The sequence below is a fragment of the Rattus norvegicus genome, chromosome 4, assembly GCF_036323735.1.
Source record: "Rattus norvegicus strain BN/NHsdMcwi chromosome 4, GRCr8, whole genome shotgun sequence".
NCBI lineage: Eukaryota > Metazoa > Chordata > Mammalia > Rodentia > Muridae > Rattus > Rattus norvegicus.
In genome coordinates, this window is record NC_086022.1 from 177,733,920 (window position 1) to 177,751,568 (window position 17,649).

Here is a 17,649-nt window from a genome sequence, read left to right on the forward strand (position 1 = left end):
GTAAGGTGCTAACTAGGTGCTAACTAGGCGATGCTTAACAAGAGAGGACAGGTGAGCATGGGAGCTGGAGAGATAATGGTTCAGTAGCTAAGAGCGCAAGGTTTGTTCTTGCAGAGGACCCAGGTTTGAGTCCCAGGACTCTCATGGTGGCGGACAACCATCCATAATTCCAATTCCAGGCCACCTAAAGTCACACATGTGGTATACATGCATGCATGCAGTTAAATCATGCCTCTACATAAAGTAAAAAAAAAAAAAAACAAACAACCTAAAACAAAACAAAAAAATCTACTTATTCTATGTTACTAGAATGGTTCAAATATATGGTCTGGAACAATAAAATCACAGAACAATAAATGACCAAGCTCAGTAACACTCATATTTACTGTATGTTAATGACCTTTCTCTGACAGTAAGGACCAGCAGATGAGCAGAGAATTGGGCAGTAAGAACTATGCAATACACAGTGGAGAGGTAAGACAGCACAGGGTCTAATGGCCTCTGAATGATAGCAATTTTCAGCTTTCTAGAAGGGTTTGGAGATTGGGTTCCAGGAAGATAAAATAACAAAAACCGAAGAAAAAGATATGGGGCTGGAGAGACAGGTCAGAAGTTCAGAGCACTGACTGCTCTTCCAAAAGACCTGAGTTCAATTTCCAGTTCCCACATGGCAGCTTACAACTGTCTGTAACTCCTGTTCCGGGAGATCCAACACCCTCACAGACATAGAGGCATGCAAACCACCAATGCACATAAAATAAATAAATCACAATTTTAAAAAGAGAAAAATATATATGCCTAAGATAATAGGGCCAAAACTGGTATAAAGGAGCAAACCATATTGGTAGAAAAACAGGTTGTATGTGATCTAAAAGTAAAATCTCATAGCTTCAAATTTTTTAAATGGTTTCAATAGATCAACGAGTCCAAAACACACTCAAAAGTCATGTGGTAATAGAGGACTTGATAACAGGAAGGCCTGACCCAGTGGCTCTGAGGACGACAGCAGATAAGGGGCCGTGGCAGAAGGATGACTGGAGTGAGAAACTTGTAAAGAGCACAACTTTGGGCACATAGAGATGGCTCAGATGAAAGGTAGGAGGAACAAACCAAAACTATGGAAGGTTCTCCCTAACTTAGAGAGGAATATTTTGTTAGCAAAAAAAGTAGTTCTTATAAATGTAGTAAGTACAGTGGTGCTGTGCCTGTGTGTGCCTGCGTGCGTGCGGCCGTGGTTTCTTTCTTTTTTCTTTCTTTAATACAGGGTCTATGTAGCTCTTGGCTATCCTAGAATTCACTATGTTGACCAGGCTGGCCTTGAACTCAGAGAAAGCTCTGCCTCCCAAGAGTTGGGATTAAGGATGGTTGAGGACAAACATTAGAGACACTTGGCAGTTCATTTATAAACACCTAGCACTCCATTCACATGTCCTACTGAAGGAAGGCTACAAGCCAAGGACTAGTAACTGGGCATGCTGGCTGTGATACACTCGCATTACCCCTCAAGCCCGTCGTGCAGTTTGTGCAAATCATCATTTTAACAGATAAACTGAGGCTCTCACGTTTATAGAAATCAAGTGAGCAGAAGGCATCTTGAACTTGATCTGATTTGCTCAACCCACTTGAGCTCCCCACTGTGCCTCTCTTCCAGGATTTAAATTGTATTTCTCCCAACTCACACAAGCCAAACCACAATGTCAAGTCAAGAAATCCAAGTTGTCATTTACCAGATGCTTGTTGACTCACTGTAGCCCACGACAGCATGGCAGCCTAAGGCTTTAGCATGTGACTTTATCTCTTGTCTGATTTCTGCCCACCACGCATCTCGTGTTTCTGGTTCATCTGAAAAATAAAGTTTGAGTCAGCTGACTCTCAACAGCACGGTACACATTAGCCTGAAGGTCTGCAGTAAGCCTGACCCTGGGAGCTGAAGCGCTCCCCACACACTGCCCGTTGATTAGAGTGCCGGTTTCACACAGGAATCAAGACTGAGGGCCGAACCTGACTGGGAGACCACCCTGCTCTACTGCCTTTGTATCTTCATGGGAAGTGCAGTGCAGATTCTAGTGTGAGGGCTTAGATTTTAGTCACTATCATTTAAAACGGAAACCTCAACTTTCCACATTCCAATCTGCCTTATTTGTTTGACTAATTTGGGGGACAGGACTCATGAGGCTGAGGATGGCCGCGACTGACCCTCTGCTTGCAGTTCTGAATGCGTTCACTGTAGCGTGAGGTGTGCACCACGCTCTGCTCCGAGTCTCAACAGACAGAACACGCTGTGTCTCACCTCACTGAGTGAGCACGCTTATGTGTCCTATCCATAAATTTAATTTAAATTTTGATTTTGTATTCTGTCACCTATCTTTATAATCTACTACATTCTGAGTTCTTCCAAGGTAAAGATTTATCAATCTTTATAAATGGTATTAAAAACCTTTTTTTGTCATGCTTTAATAAAGATGTAAGTCCTAGGGCAGAATAACAGGGTATAAAAGGACTAGCCAATCAAAAAAGGGGGGGGGAGGAAAGGGGCAGAAAAAGAAAAAATACATTTAAAGGATTAACACAAATAACTTGGTTAATATAGAAGGGTAAATTTCAAACACAAAATTATTAACTCCATACATGGCCTGTAACTTCAAAGGATGGCTTATGGGCATGGTAACCCATGCCTGAAGTCCTGGGTAAGCAGAAAACTGGCCCGTGAGTTTTTAAACATAGCCTGGTCATCAACCAACTTGAGTTCCTGTCTCACCATAGCAAAGACTGTGTAGGGACAAGAGATGAGCTAGGTGGCCCAGCAGCATGTAGAGGCAATGGGCTCATCCCGGTGTGTGGTCATAAGAATGCTCAGATTGCAGACCTGTACTGTGTCACAAGGAACTCTAGCATCCTTGAAAGAGGGCAGTGCAAATGGAGCAGTGGCCATGCACTTCTTAATCACCTGTACCTAGCCAGTGAGCAACCGAGGCAAGGGAGACTTAACTCTTCACGGGCAAAGGTGTTAGAACCAAGACTGGTCTGTTACTTGCTTCTTTTTGTGGTTTGTGCAGGTTTGGGAGGCCTCTGAATGCTTACCTCTAGAGTCAATGCTAAGCTCTTACTGTACATTTTCCACACAAAAGGCTCTAGCACAGAAAACCAGCAAATACGCCTTTCTCTTTTCACACAGCAGTTATATCGGATTCTCGGCATAGCTTTTCAGAATCAATGAAGTAGCAGTATCTCACTAGTAAAGGAGTGAGAGAGCAAGCAAGGAAAGCTTAAGATGCTCATTAGAGCTCACATTCCTGTGATGGGCGTCTCCTCGGCAAGGAGGAGGTGACAAGGGGAAATGAGGAGGTAAATGTCAGCCAGCTCTTGAGTAAGTCTGGGGTTGGAGGAAGAACTACCCTAAAATATGTTCCTTCAGAGGAGAAGAAAGAAGCATAGGCTGGAGAAAACTGAGGAAAGAGGAAAGCACAAGATAAAGAGGAAAGAGAAAGGAAAGGCTGCACCCCATACTGTGACCATCCAAGTGGACACTGGCATCTACAGCCCACTGCAAGCTGGTTCCTTACTCCTGGCTGAGATGTCGACGTTAAGAGGACAAATACACTTCAGAGCCACAGTCACTTCTGCTAATAGACAGTCGTGCCTTCTTTGTTACTTTCTTTGAGATAGGGTTTTGCCCAACTGGCCTCAAGCTCACTATGTAGATCAGGGTGCTGGAACTTGCAGCAATCCTCCTGTCTCAGCCTCCCCAATGCTAATATTACAAGTGTGAGCCACCATGCCTGGCTGGACATGCATGCTTGTATGCCGATTTAAACATCCATGTAAACTCATCCTTTCCCAAAAGGAAACTATAGCAGAGAATAAGCTATTGCTTATATAGTATCCTTGTCTATCAAATTATAGTTCTATAAAAATAAGTATCACAAACAGAAATAACTTTCAGTCTAAAAAATAACTGTTTTACTAAAACACTGTTATGTTTAACTTTTCTTAAAGTCATAAGTGAATTTGCTATTTACTTTTTGAACTATTCTGGAAGTTTAAAATATTTCTAAGGCACTCATTGTACGGCATGTCAAAAGTTTTCTCACAGTAGACTCACCTTACCTGTACCACAAGTAACATGTGGTTGATTCCCTGCTTTTAAAAATGGGTCTTATTAGCAGCAATCCACAACACCATTTAAACTAATGAAGAAATGGAGGGAGCCCCATGTTTTAAGCTTGGAATGTGTTGGTTTAGAAATGCCGAGCATACTCAAATGGAGAAATGTCACGCCCTTGAGGTGTGTGTGACCACGGAGTTACTCCACATCAGACTTACCTTGATAGAACATAGAACAACAGACAGTTACACCAAAGCCATGGAAGAGTATGGCTGATTAAACCTTAGCGAGAGCAAGAGCGAGCTGACTGAGTGCAAGTGCAGCATTCACACCCCTCATGAAGCTCACAAGCAGCCTTCATTCTGACACAGCCACACAAGTGCATGAGATGCCAGAACTGTACTCAGCAAAGTACTGACGAGTGTGAGAAGCTAGTCACATGACATGGGCACCAGGGAAGCAGATGGCACGTGTCCACACTCTTGAAATGTTGAGTTTGGTCTGGTGGCTTGGGCTAAAGCAGAAGCTAAGGAACAAAGGGTTTGCAAAGCAGACTTGGCGGACGGGGGCGGAACGTGATGCTTTGGCGCATGCTCGGGTCAGGTGACAGCACAGACTGAAAACTATGGCAGCTCACTGAAATGGTCACAGAAAGGAATGGCCCTAGCCTCTGGGTGAGAGCAAGGCAAGCGTACAGGAGGAGCGCTTCATCACTAGTCACTCTGGCCACCTGGCCGCTACACTGGAAGCAAGAGCAAGGGATGAGTGTTATTTCACTACAGAGAAACTCAGACTACTCGGTTTATTTAGCATTAAGAAAGATTCTATTTATTTTGAAAGCTACACTACAATCATGCCAAAGATGGGCCACAGACTCAGAGTACTAATAATTAGCATGGTCTTATTAGCAATAAAAAGGTACATCATATTATTTAATCCCTATGAATCTTTTAAAGTTTAAAAACTGCTAACTACATTTTAATAGGAAACACACTACTGAACCTACTTATTTTATTTAAGGTCCAAAGCATACATTTGAAGTTCTACCATGCTTTTACAAAAAAGCAGACGAGGTTAGCTTTAAAGTGTACAGCAGTTGTCCATGTGGAATATGGGCATTCGTCCTCTTAGGAAAATCAGCTGAGATGTGTCCTCGTTTAACACGCATTCCAAACGTGTTAAGACAATGATTTCTACACTAAATACCATATTCTTATCATCTATACAATTATTTCTAATTAAAATACATTTTAGGAAAAACTAAATTTTAAGTATTCGAATTATATTTCACACTATTTTAAAGCTTTTTTCCCTATGGGCCAAACTTTTTATAGTTTATACAGCTCTCTGGACGTCTTTCTCCTTGTGGTAGCTGGCATGCACTGGGTTCTACAGTCAGCACAGCACTGGTTCTTAGCAATGCTACCCTGTGGCTGGCACTAGAATGCATCTTCCTACTGTTGCTGTCCTAGAGCATGGTCACAGCCTGATATCTTCCTACTCTTGCTGTCCTAGAGCATGGTCACAGCCTGATATCTTCCTACTGTTGCTGTTCTAGAGCATGGTCACAGCCTGATATCTTGCCATCTTTTTGCTTCAGAAGTGTGGGTGAAACTACTAGAGATTTTTTAAATGCCAATGCACAGCTCAGGAAGTAAGACAAAATCATGCTCAACACAAAATGCCTTCCTTTATTAACTCAACCCTCTAGTGATTTGAGGCAATTGCATATTTGTAACTAAAACATACCCACCACCCACCCAAAGTGTTCAAAATCATTCTGTTTATGTTTACCCAACATAATTATTCTGGTTTTTGCTGAAATGGGGTTCAGCATGCAGCTTAAACTAGCCCCAAACTCACAATCCTCCTGTCTCAGTTTCAAATGGGTCATGGTTATGAGTATGAGCCATCATCTTGCTCAAGCTAACTTAAAAATGAACAGGAGGAGACAAAGGTGTTTGTCTGGACCAAGCAAAGGTTTTGGATATGGTAATCTGGCTGCTGAGGGACACAGGGAAGTTGCATTCCCAAACACTGGAAAGGGACTTCCCGTAGAGGAACAGAAATCGAAGAGTTCAGGTTCTACAGAGTACACAGCCTCAAACTGAGTAGAGATTAGAACCAGACTAAGAACAAGTCCTCACTGTACTGAAAGTGATATGGATGGACAGTGAGAAAATCAAAGCCTGGATGTCAGTCAGTACGTTAGCTGGCTACAAACCATTCTGCATCTAACAGAATGCTGCTACTCTTTAAAGCCAGACATCCACATCCACGCTGTAACTTAACATTCCTTATCCAGATGCCACCCATGCTTGACTTTGTCACTTCCTGAAAACTGACTACAGTTGAGAATCAAAAGCTGTCTACATCACGTTAATTCTTACCTGAGCATCAGCATCCCCAGAAAAGGACGGCTGAGATGCTTGGCAGAATTCCCACTCCCAGGGAGCCTGCCTTCTGACTGACTAAGCAAGAACGGACAGGACGCCCGCCTGGCTTAATGGTGCTCCCGGCACCAGTGCAGTGTTCAACTCACTTGAGGATGCCAAACACTCACTCACAGCTCCAGACTTCATGTTTGCGGATTGTTAAAACAAAACAACAAACAAACAAATGAATCAAATTCAGATGTCATTTCCTGACACATCAGGAGCTCACATTTTCTTTCCCTGGTTTTAGACTGGGTCTCTTCTACACAGCCCTGGCTGTCCTAAGCTCACTGCGTCAGTCAGGCCGACCTCAGACTCAGAGGCCGCCTGCCTCTGCCTCCCATGGACTGGGATTAAAACCGTGTGTGGCCACCGCCTGGTTCTTCACACTTTCTTATAATTAAATATTTTGCAAAATAATAAATTTATTTATCAAGATTTTAACTGAGATTTTGCTCTCAAAAAGAGCTTCCTAAAACACATAACTGTGATTAAAAAAACACAGCATTTTCTAACTTCAAACCACTAAAGGTTGCCTTATAACTCAAGTCTATTACGATTGAAGGGGAAAAAAAGTTATAGGTTGTAAAACGCAAGATTCATTTAAAGTATTCTTGCCACGTTCACCAGCAACGCCAATCTATCGTCCATGACTGAGTATAAGCCCCAAAGCCAGGTCAATTAGGCTGTGACTGCCATGTGGTTATGCTCTTCTCAGACCCCAAGGAAACCACACAATAGGATGGAGTCTCCCTCAAAGATCTCCTGACTCAAATGCCCAGCTCTGGGAAACACTGGATGTGGCCTAGCGTGTAGCAAATGTTCCAGCCTCTTCAGTTCATCTCCAGGTCTGTGGAGAGACAGTGTCTGCCAGGAAGACCCAAGGCATGTTGTCCCGATCTCATTACTGTGATCTCATCACAGCCCTGGGTATCACACAAAGAACAGTGACATCTCAGGGTCCTTTCCAGATGTTAATATTCATGTACTTTTCTCGAGTTCTGTTCTCAGAACAGAAAAAGGAAGAAATGAAAAGTAACATCATAATAAATTCTCAGGTTCATGGGAAAGGTTCACCTCCTCCCAGTGCATAAAATGTCCCATCACTGTGCTTAACATAGGACAAGATGGCTAAGACAAAAGCAATGACAGAAAGGCTCAGCCACAGGACCCTTTGCGGTCTATAAAGTAACTGTCCAACTATCAGAGAAGTGCTGGCTCAGACTGACTCACAGGTGCTGGAGGTTTAGGGGACACAGAGTCCGCACTCATACAGCGTTAGAATCTTACTGAAAGAGCAGGAGCCTGTGAAAATCTGATATGCACAGCCTTCACACACGAGCTTAGGTATCAGAACAGACACCAGCACGGTTAATCATGCCTGCTTCCACACTGTATACCACACTACATAGTAACACTTTTACCATCTAAGAACACAAGTCTCAAGAAGACAGGACAATTGGCAATCTTTGTCCTCTAGTGCCTAACGAACTGTACAGCACAAAATAAATTCCAATTTGCTCATGTTCTCACTCAATGCCAGAGCCGTGTGCACTGCTGTGAAAGCGTCCTGGCACACAATGACGCAGAGAAGCAGTGGCGTCTGATGGCAACACCCACAATACAGGATTCACCACCGACCAAAACTGAGCGCGGTGTGGTGGAGTTTCCTTCAGTAACACTGCTGAAATAGGAAAGGCTAGCCATTAACAAGTGTTTCTCATTACGAGTTGTTCTCCTCCTCCTCCTCTTCTTCCTCCTCCCTCTCTCCCTCCCTCCCTCCCTCCCTCCCTCCCTCTCTCTCTCTCTCTCTCTCTCTCTCTGTTTTTACCCCACTCTGGGATGACTATTGTCAGATTGACTAAGGCCTCTTATTACTAATGGTGTCAAAGAACTCAAGAAATTAAGTATGAACAATTTTAGAGTTTACATTAATGATTATTTTTCTTACTAAAAAGGGTCAAATCTTTGTTTGCCTAGGTTCTTTTTGTTTAGATGTCTGCCCGTATTTCTGGCTACACCATGTGCATGCAGTACCTGTGAAGGGCAGAAGAAGGCACTGGACCACCAGAGGTGGGGTTAGAAACAGCTATTGTGCGTGGGTCCTGTGGAAGAGCAGTCAGTGCTCATAACCAGAGTCAGCTCTCCAGCTCTAAGCATGGGCAATTCTTGACATTTTGATATTATGGGACAGCAATGGCAGAATATTTCCAAATTCAGAGGATCTATCTGAATATGTTTGCCAAACATATCACATTTTCTTCAGAATTTTCAAGTCTTTTTTCTAAACTACTACCGAGCTCAGTCTTACTTCAACCACAGGATGGCACTGTGAAGCATTAAACTTAAGTGACATCATACTCTTCAGCTGCTCTGTAACTGATTGGTCACTCCCAAGAAGGCTCACCTGAGAAGCTTAGGTTGGCCCTGAGACTGCTTACACAGCCAGTCCGCCGTCAGACTTTCACTCCTCCTCTCTCGCTCTCCTGCACGTGGCTCTGTACCACTCCTCTTTTGCACACTTCCCATCTGACATTACTTTCAGTGATGGCAAGATATACTGCTTCCTCAACCATGTCTGTCCTGGCCAAACTGCTGCCCTGCTTGCCTAGGACAGTGCTCTTGTGTCTGGGAGATTTAACTTTTGCACTTTGCTTTTATAAAACATTTCTGTCATCTGGCCAACTACCACACTCTAAAACTAGCTGATTACAAGATTTCACTTCCTTCAGTTGTTACTGATCAATAATTTTTATGCACAACCTATTTTTCTAATTGTACCAAGCTAACCATGCATTGGAATATAGTCTTACTTTATAAAGCAAATCTAGTAGGGTATATTTCACTTTCTCACTAAATAATAAATAAAACACAATCATTTTCATTTGAACAAATGTCAGCACGATGGTAAAACCCTGTCTAGAAAACAGGTCATTTCCATAAGGTGTCGGGAACTGAGATGTTCTACATCTGCACATGCTGACAAAGCCAGATCGGGAACATGACGCCCGTCATAGGCAGTGTACACCAGGGCTTAGATCTTTGATCCATACAAGTACTGAAAGCATGACCTAAAACGCTGAGCCCTCTGCTGCTTCTGTTTCACTGTAAGAAACACTGAGACAAGGAACCAAAAAAATCCTTTAAATATCTACTTTAGTGTTTAATTAAAATAATTCCAAAGTTTAATTCCAAAAATAATTTAGATATGTATAGTAAGAATAGGCTTTTCCAAAAGAAATTAGTGGGCATTACTAAAACACATCATCAGCTGTTAAGTTTTAGTTTGTTTCTTTTAAACAGCTACAGACTATATTCAAATTACTTATAAGGAAAAACTGGAAATCTCATGTGGAAGGAGGAAAGCTCATAGATATTGTTAATCTCCCTGAAAAATCTGTCCTGCTGTGAAATTTTGGAACATTTCTAGCATTATACATAGGAATGCTGAGTCACGTTTCCTGGTGATTTATGAAGCAGTAAATGCATTCTATTAAGTCTGGCCGAGCAGTTTAAGCAAGCTTTAAGGTTTACCAGGCTGGCTGTTAACAGATCTGACAAATGCTGCTTAATGATAAAGCTAATACCTGTATCACTTACCAGATGTGAAAACACTGGCCAATTGCATAAGTACAATAAATTATATTCTGAAAGTTAGTCACATGAGCACAGTCATTCATAATTTATAGTATGTTTTTGATTTGTTTTAGCTCATACATTTTTATTTTATATAATTTCCATGCAAATTATAAGCTGTGACATAACCATTACAGAATAATCTAGTTAATCTAGAAAGCCTCTAAAACCTCACTGAGCTGCCATAATTTCCGTCAGCATATGTAATACTGAATGACCATTAAAATACCTGAATTGAAACTATTCCAGTCTAGCAGTTTGTAAGATCTTGTGTTACCCATAATTCCGACAAAGGCTGAGTTCAAAACAGCAAATTAGTTGATCAGTTTTAGGTGCAGAATAGAAGGAATAAAACAAACAAAAGAAAACTACAGACAAGAACACAACTGACAGCAGCACTTGACAGGAACTGGAAGACAGAGACGGCAGAGTTAATAAGAGCTAGAGACAGAGGCAGGAGGGGTAGGTACAGTAACTCGCATTAGCTCCTCTGCTAGTCGGTCTCTGTATGTGTGAACCCCTCCTGTCTCTCCCTGTTCCTGCTCCTGTTGGCCTGGGATTCAGCAAAGGAAGAAGAGCTCAGAGTTCTGAAATAATCACCCGTAGTTAAAACTAGTGCAATGGTTTTAAAATAAGAATGTCTTTTTTCCACTGAAAACAAAATTAATCATTTCATATTCACTAGTAAAGGAGCTGCTGGGAAACACAATGCACACGAGTCTGAGCAACCCTCGGCACAGTAGCAGTGCTGAGCCCGTGTGCTGACAGGCTCTCCAGGCTCTCCAGGCTCTCCTACGCATAGGGCTAATATCCAGCTTTTCTCAACAAATTTATCTTTTTTCCATGACAATTACTCAAGGGACTTGGAGAAGTTGTTGGGCATTTAGTTTAATTTATACACAAAAGGATCCAAAAAGCATATATTTAAATCAGAATAAGTTATTGAAACCACAGGATATACACATGGTAAGGACTTGACGGAAAACAAGGCAAAGTAAAAGTGTACTCCATAGCATCCCGAGTGTCCATGTGTTCCTGGGGGACAGTGTCTGAGGCTTGCCATGCAGGATGGACAACTCTGCTGAAAGGGAGGAGGAAACTGGGGAGCTGCCAGTTACAGCACAGTACACGGAACTCATTCTGTGAGGACACCCCCTCTCTCCTGGGCTCTTAGGGTTCTTGCAGGGCTGCAATGAACTGGTAAGTATAAGAAACTCTCAAACAGAAGAGTTTGTAAAAGTAAAGAACATTTTTAGATATTTATCTCCATTTAAAGCTAATTTGAACAGTTTGTTTGTCTTCCCAGGCTTTAGAGTTTATCTAACTATATAGAAGCACCAATGAAAGAGCACATCACTTAAATACATTTCTAAACTACTTTTCACAGTAGCGTGTCAGTAGGTACCATCAAACATAAGTCACTCACCCACGGAAAGCACAGTGTCCCTCAGGTTTCACTGATCAGCCTTTCCCTACCCATCTCATAACTAAATTTCCTACAGAAAGCCATAATTTGGCATCTATATGAATTTAATGTGCTACAGAGAGTACAAACACCATAGGGTAAATGAGATCCTAAACTGACTATAAAAATAAAGGAATGGGGAAAATAAACCAAATCAAAACAAATACTGGACTTAAAATTATGTATTTGCTTATTACAGGCTAAAAAAAACACGACTAGCATTGACTTTCCCAAGTCTCATTTGCAGTCAGAATAATTCCACTCTGATTCTTAAATAAAATTAAGTCACAGAGTACTGATTAAATTTAAGTGTGAAAATTAGTAATACTTTGTTATACTTAAAAGCACTATTGGCAATGTTTCCCATCCAGTATTTCAGGACAATCTCCTCTTGCCCTACTGTCACAAAGAAGCTGCCGGAAGGGTTGGGTTAGAGTCTCCCAGGCGTGGGAAGTTTGGGCATCACACCACTGCAGGTCTGTGTCAGCAAACGTCATGAAGACTGCAGGCAGCTCCCATTGTCGATCATTCTTTGTTGTAGGCTGAAAAACTCACTCAAGCATTTATTTTTATTTTATGTACACTGGTGCTTTGCCTGCATGTATTTTCGTGTGAGGTTGTCAAATATTGGAGATATAGACAGTTGTGAGCTGCCATGTGGGCTCTGGGAACTGAACCTGGGTCCTCTGGAAAAACAGTCAGTGCTCTTAACCACTAAGCCATCTTTTCAGTCCCCACACCTAAGTGTTAGTAATCCAAGCCTCAAAATGTGGCAGGATTTGGCCGCCTGCGTTCTGCGTCATCCTGGGCTTTAAAGACCCAGGCTACTGCTCTTCCTTCTGTGGCCGCATGAGCCTAATGCAATGACCGTGAAGGTCACGCAGTAAAATCCCTCATCTCCCTACGCAAATAAAACAGCTAAATCAAACATTAATTAATGATCCCCTCAAAAGGACAACTCAACCAAAAATAAATCAAAATGTGTTCATCTGTTGATTACTGAAAATATCTCAGAGTAACTTATACCAGTCTATAATCTGTTTTCATTTCTCTTTTTGGGTTAAATTTGCTTTCAATATTAATAAAAAAATCAATTTTACAATCACACCTTAAATAAAAGCAGTAAAATAAAACTTTTTAGAAAACATACCAGGGTTGTGGATCCGGTCTAAAAGCTTCACAGAGCGTGCACTGACAACACCGCCAACGTGCACAAGAAGTCCAGGGGGAAAGGCCGTCAAGGTGAGGAAGGGGAACTCCTGGTGAAGACAAGAGACAAGACAGAGATGGCCAAGTGCACAGTAGAAGGCTCTGCTCAGTCAGATCCTACATCGGAAATGCATGGCCTAAAATAAATACCCTAGACACGATTTTTCATTCAAATTCCTCAGCCATTCACAGATCCAAGTCTGTTTCCCTACATGCTCAGTGGAATTCAAACTCCAGCTGCCTTATCCACTCTGACTGAGGGAAATATCCAAGAGTTCCCAGCTGAGATATTAGAACACACTCCTCTCTTCTCAAACTCCGATTCAACACCATTTCCCAGTGAGGTACACGCCTGGACAGCCTGGCGACCCCTTTGTATGTCTCAGAAAGCTGTCTCTCACACACAGAGGCAGTACAGGTTATTGGTAAATAGTCCCAAGGCCAGCATGCAACAGGAGACCTAGAGAAACAGAGGACAGGTCATGGAGGGAAAGACAGGCTGTGTGTCGGTAAGAGAGAAGGTAAGCATGTAGGTGACATGTGAGCTAACCACTGTGTGGTGAGGAGCAAATAGAAGTGCACACTGCATGTGAGGCGGAAGAGAGAGGAACATGGTAAGAGGGAGGATGCTGTGCGACCCGTGCCGGTTCTTCCCATCTGTGGCTCCTTCTGCCATAGAATGACATGAAAACCCCAAAAGAAAACCGCAAGAGCACCAGAAGGAGAGGGGAATGTCTGTGTTGCCCTAACGCCAGCCATTTGCGGTAGATGAAGTGGACGCAAGGAAGGGTGACTGCTATCTGACCTGCCTGGCTGGGAGATGAACGTAGCTCTGACCCGGAAGACCAGCTACTCACAACATAGGGGAGAGCTTGGAAAGAGCCCGAGAGAGCTGTCCAAGGGCCATAAGTGCTACAGCTCATGTACTGCGTCCCACACCATCTCCACAGGGGATGTTCACACTGGTATAAAGTCGCTACACATACTAAAATGCTTGTCACTTTAAAAATTCATCATTATTGCATGTTCTAGGCCACAGCAGATCAAATGCAACAAATAAAAGGAAAGTGCTATGGCTAAAAGCAGGCACATACAAAAGCAGCAAGGCCACCGGCTGGCTGCTTTAAAGCAGGAATACAGAAACGGCTGAAGCACCATGTGTAAGGCCGATCAATTTGCAATCACCAGCAGAGGAGCAGCCCTGCATCCTCAGGAAGCATAAAGTTAAAGGCACACATGTGTGCACACGCATCCACACATTAAACCCGGTTAGAGCATGGAGTAACCTTTCCCTCGACAAAGGCAAGAGCAGACAAACTGTTTACGAAGAGTAAAAGCCTGTGCACAGACCTGTCTCTAAGTGACCCAGACTGAAGCAAGGGTGGAGATGGACGGCACCAAGAGCAGCCAGCAGTGACTGGAAAAGCCTTGAGCACTGACTGCTGTGTTGTTGCTTCTCAGCACAGGGAAGCTCAGTGCGGGAAGAGTGGCAGATGTAAACCATGACAGCGACACAGTAGGCTTTACATCCGTGTACACAAAAGCTACAGTTCTTTTGATCCTATGAAGATCTAGTGATGTATGTCCAATGTGCTAACATGCCCAAGGCTTTAGACTGTTTAAAAGCACATTAGAGACCAGCAAGAGGACCTGCAGGTGAAGGTGCTTGCTGCCAAGCCTGCCAACCTGAGTTCAGTCGACTTGCACAGGGGATGGAGAAGCAGCGCTCCTTTGAGGATCCTCTGGCCTCCATATGCACACCAAGGATCCCTATGTGGTCTCACTCACCTGACATCCCCGGCCTCAAGCCCTCAGATGCTATCCCGTGAATATACAACAAAGAGTAACCACAGAAACCAAGAAAGTGTAAAGAGCACAGGTGTGGGGGTAGGGGTAGCAATGGGAGGGAGTAGGGAATATGAGGTGAGAAACAGAAAGCCCAGGGAATGGGCTGCAACTGTAGAAGAATGAAGGTCAGAACACACGGAAAAGGAAAGAAGAAGCAAATCACACCAAGACTACCACGGCTGTTTGACAGACCTACAAGGAATCACATTTTATACTTAAAGTTAAAAGTAATACATATAAGCGTATACATGTACACACACACACACACACACACACACACACAAATAGTCTAAAGATGTTAAAGCATTTAGCCTGACAATGCTCCCCTACAAGAAGCATAGACGAACAAAACCCCCAGTACCAGACATGAAAAACCTTTCTAACAGTTGGTCAGGGTAGTCCAAGTGACTCCTGAAGCAATATGAGCTATCAATGAGACCTTGCTGTCTCTCAGAGGTCAACCATGGCCCTCTATTATGGAGGACCCCCACGCACTTAGAACTCCACACGATTTGAGCTGCATCTGAAAGCCTCTGTTTTTCTGCAATCTAGCCTTCACAGTACCAGAACAGAAAATACTATACGAGCTGCTAACAGAGATGGAATTGAACAGTCCTACCCAGCTCCAACACCTATGATCATAACAATGAACAGTGCGCAAGATATCCTAAAGGCCCTCCACGTGACACTCAAATGGCTGTGGTAACCAACAGTTGTCTACATGGACTTAAAGCCCACTCACAGGAGGGAAATCGTATTTGAATCAACACTTCCCACCTAGTGAGGTCATAGACAATAGAAAACAATACCACGGCCACATTACTAAACCAGCACAATTCTTCAATTACAGATCTGATCCATAGACACGCAGCTAAGTGCAGCTACACTCCTCAGCAAGGAAGTCTCTCTTTACAGCAAGCGGAGACCATTACCAAAACTACAGTGGACATGCAGGGATCATGGGGAGCCCGATGCCAAAAGAAACATCTATATCCCAGCTCCTGCATCTATGACACAGAGAACCCTAGGGGAAGGGGACAGAAAACTGTAAGAGCCCAACAAATCTGCTGAAACATTCTCTACTAGAAATGGCTACATACAGGCCAGAACAACAGTGACATCAGTGGACAAGCCTACACAGAAGGGTAAAATCTCATGGGGTCCTACTCCGTGACAAAGAACGACAAGCAACTAAAGGACTTAGCTTTTCCAGGGATGAGCCAGTTTATTGGTTGTCCAACCCGAGTAGCCAACCCTGAAACCATCTGCATATGAATAACTAAAACAAACTTAATGGACTGTACTTACATACTTTGCATATAAATATATATGGAATAATAACTTTTAAAAAGAGGCTGGCAACTTGAATGTGGGTAGCCATGGGAAGAGCTGAGGGAGGAAAAGGGAGTAAAAGTGAGGTCATTCTATTTCATTTTAAAACATATTAACACACACATACAACTTTTACATGGGCTTATAATTCCAGCATTTGCAAGGCAACATGATTATGATATCAGGGCTAGCCTGAACTACATAGTGATCCATGTTAGTCTGGTTTCAGATTAGATGCCATCTCAAAAAACAAACAAAATAAAATCCACAAATTTTATCAAACTCTATCCAAAATAAGTTTTGTATTTTCCTTATAAAATGGCTGCAAAAGTCTGTAGTGTACAGTAAAGTCACCAGTACTTCACGTGGCCACATTTCCAGGACACTCAATTCATCAATCAATCAGATCAAAAATGGAAGAAGGTAAAGATAGAGCTACTCGGGCCAAAAGCATGGTAAGTGGACACCCACACCTCCACTCCAACCCTCCTCTCCACAGCTCTAATCTTTAGTTCTTTGGGTTTCATCCATAATGACTGGTATGTTGAAAATGTAAGAGTAGCTGAAAAGTGGGAATAAAACAAAGAACTGGGCTAGGGCATGGTGTTGGATATGGCTCAGTGAGAAGATGCTTGCTTGCCTAGTGATAAGACCTAATAAGGCCTTTGGTTCAATCCCAAGTACCTGGAGAAAACGGGACCTGGGTAGAGCTCAACTTCTTACTAGGCCAACACACACACACACACACACACACACACACACACACAGTATAAGAAAAAAAATTTACTGTCTACAGTCATAGAATCAGAAAAAACAGACTATTCTCAGAAACAAACTGCAGAAGAAGGTGTGCCTTTTACAGGGTTCACTATGCCTCACCTTCGTTCTCTCCCAAACGCTGGTGTCAAATGAACATACAAATGAATCGCTCTAAGTGCTCACAGCTTCCGAAGCAGACACAGGGAAGCTGCAGGCTCTGTCTGGAGCAGGACAGGACACATGAACTGACCATGCACTGCGCTAGCAGCAAAGAGCATGAGCCTCACAGTACCAAGTTCAGAAAATGCCAGCAACATGTGTTAAAAGCTTAAATAAAACTCAAAGAACAAGACTAAAAGTAGAAAAGCTTCTAGCAGGAGGCCCCCATGCGTTTAGAAATCTACCCGCCTTCTACAGAACCTAGGAGGCGATCCTCCCTTAGCAAGGATGATTGAGAGAGAGAGAGAGAGAGAGAGAGAGAGAGAGAGAGAGATCATCCAAACACTTGATTCAGTTTCCCATGCATTAAGTAAACACTATACATGATAATTAAAACATATTATACTAGACAGTCACACTTAACTTGAATCTACAGAGAATAGAATATATGTCTCACATCTAATAAACAGGCCAGTGACAAAAGTGAGGCCGACAGGTAAATGTTAAACATACTGACCACAGTGCCAACTTAACGTATCATTACTGAGATGGTTTTCTGCAAAAATAGTAACCGTTTTCTTCTCTATATTGCAACTTTAGTGAAAACTAGAAAAGATTTCAGCATTCAATGAGTATTTTCAGAAGAAATATTTTACATCAAAGATTGGAAAAATTAAAATTCAATTTAAATACTTTAAATT

General features: G+C 42.6%; 1 protein-coding gene across 44 annotated transcripts in view; it reads right to left on the bottom strand.

Moving 5' to 3' along the window:
- The window catches only part of C2cd5 (C2 calcium-dependent domain containing 5), a 90,062-nt gene that overhangs the window by 33,405 nt on the left and 39,008 nt on the right, over positions 1–17,649 (bottom strand). For 16 of the 44 annotated variants that reach the window (XM_006237639.5, XM_006237638.5, XM_006237636.5 and 13 more), the window contains 2 exons: positions 12,792–12,900; positions 1,728–1,842 (listed from right to left, as the gene is read on the bottom strand). In XM_006237639.5, the coding sequence (XP_006237701.1) occupies positions 1,728–1,842; positions 12,792–12,900 (224 nt within the window). Of the gene's footprint in view, positions 1–1,727; positions 1,843–10,405; positions 10,472–12,791; positions 12,901–17,193; positions 17,227–17,649 lie in introns of all 44 variants that reach the window. The other 28 variants (XR_010065681.1, XM_017592715.3, XM_039107932.2 and 25 more) reach the window with 3 other exon arrangements.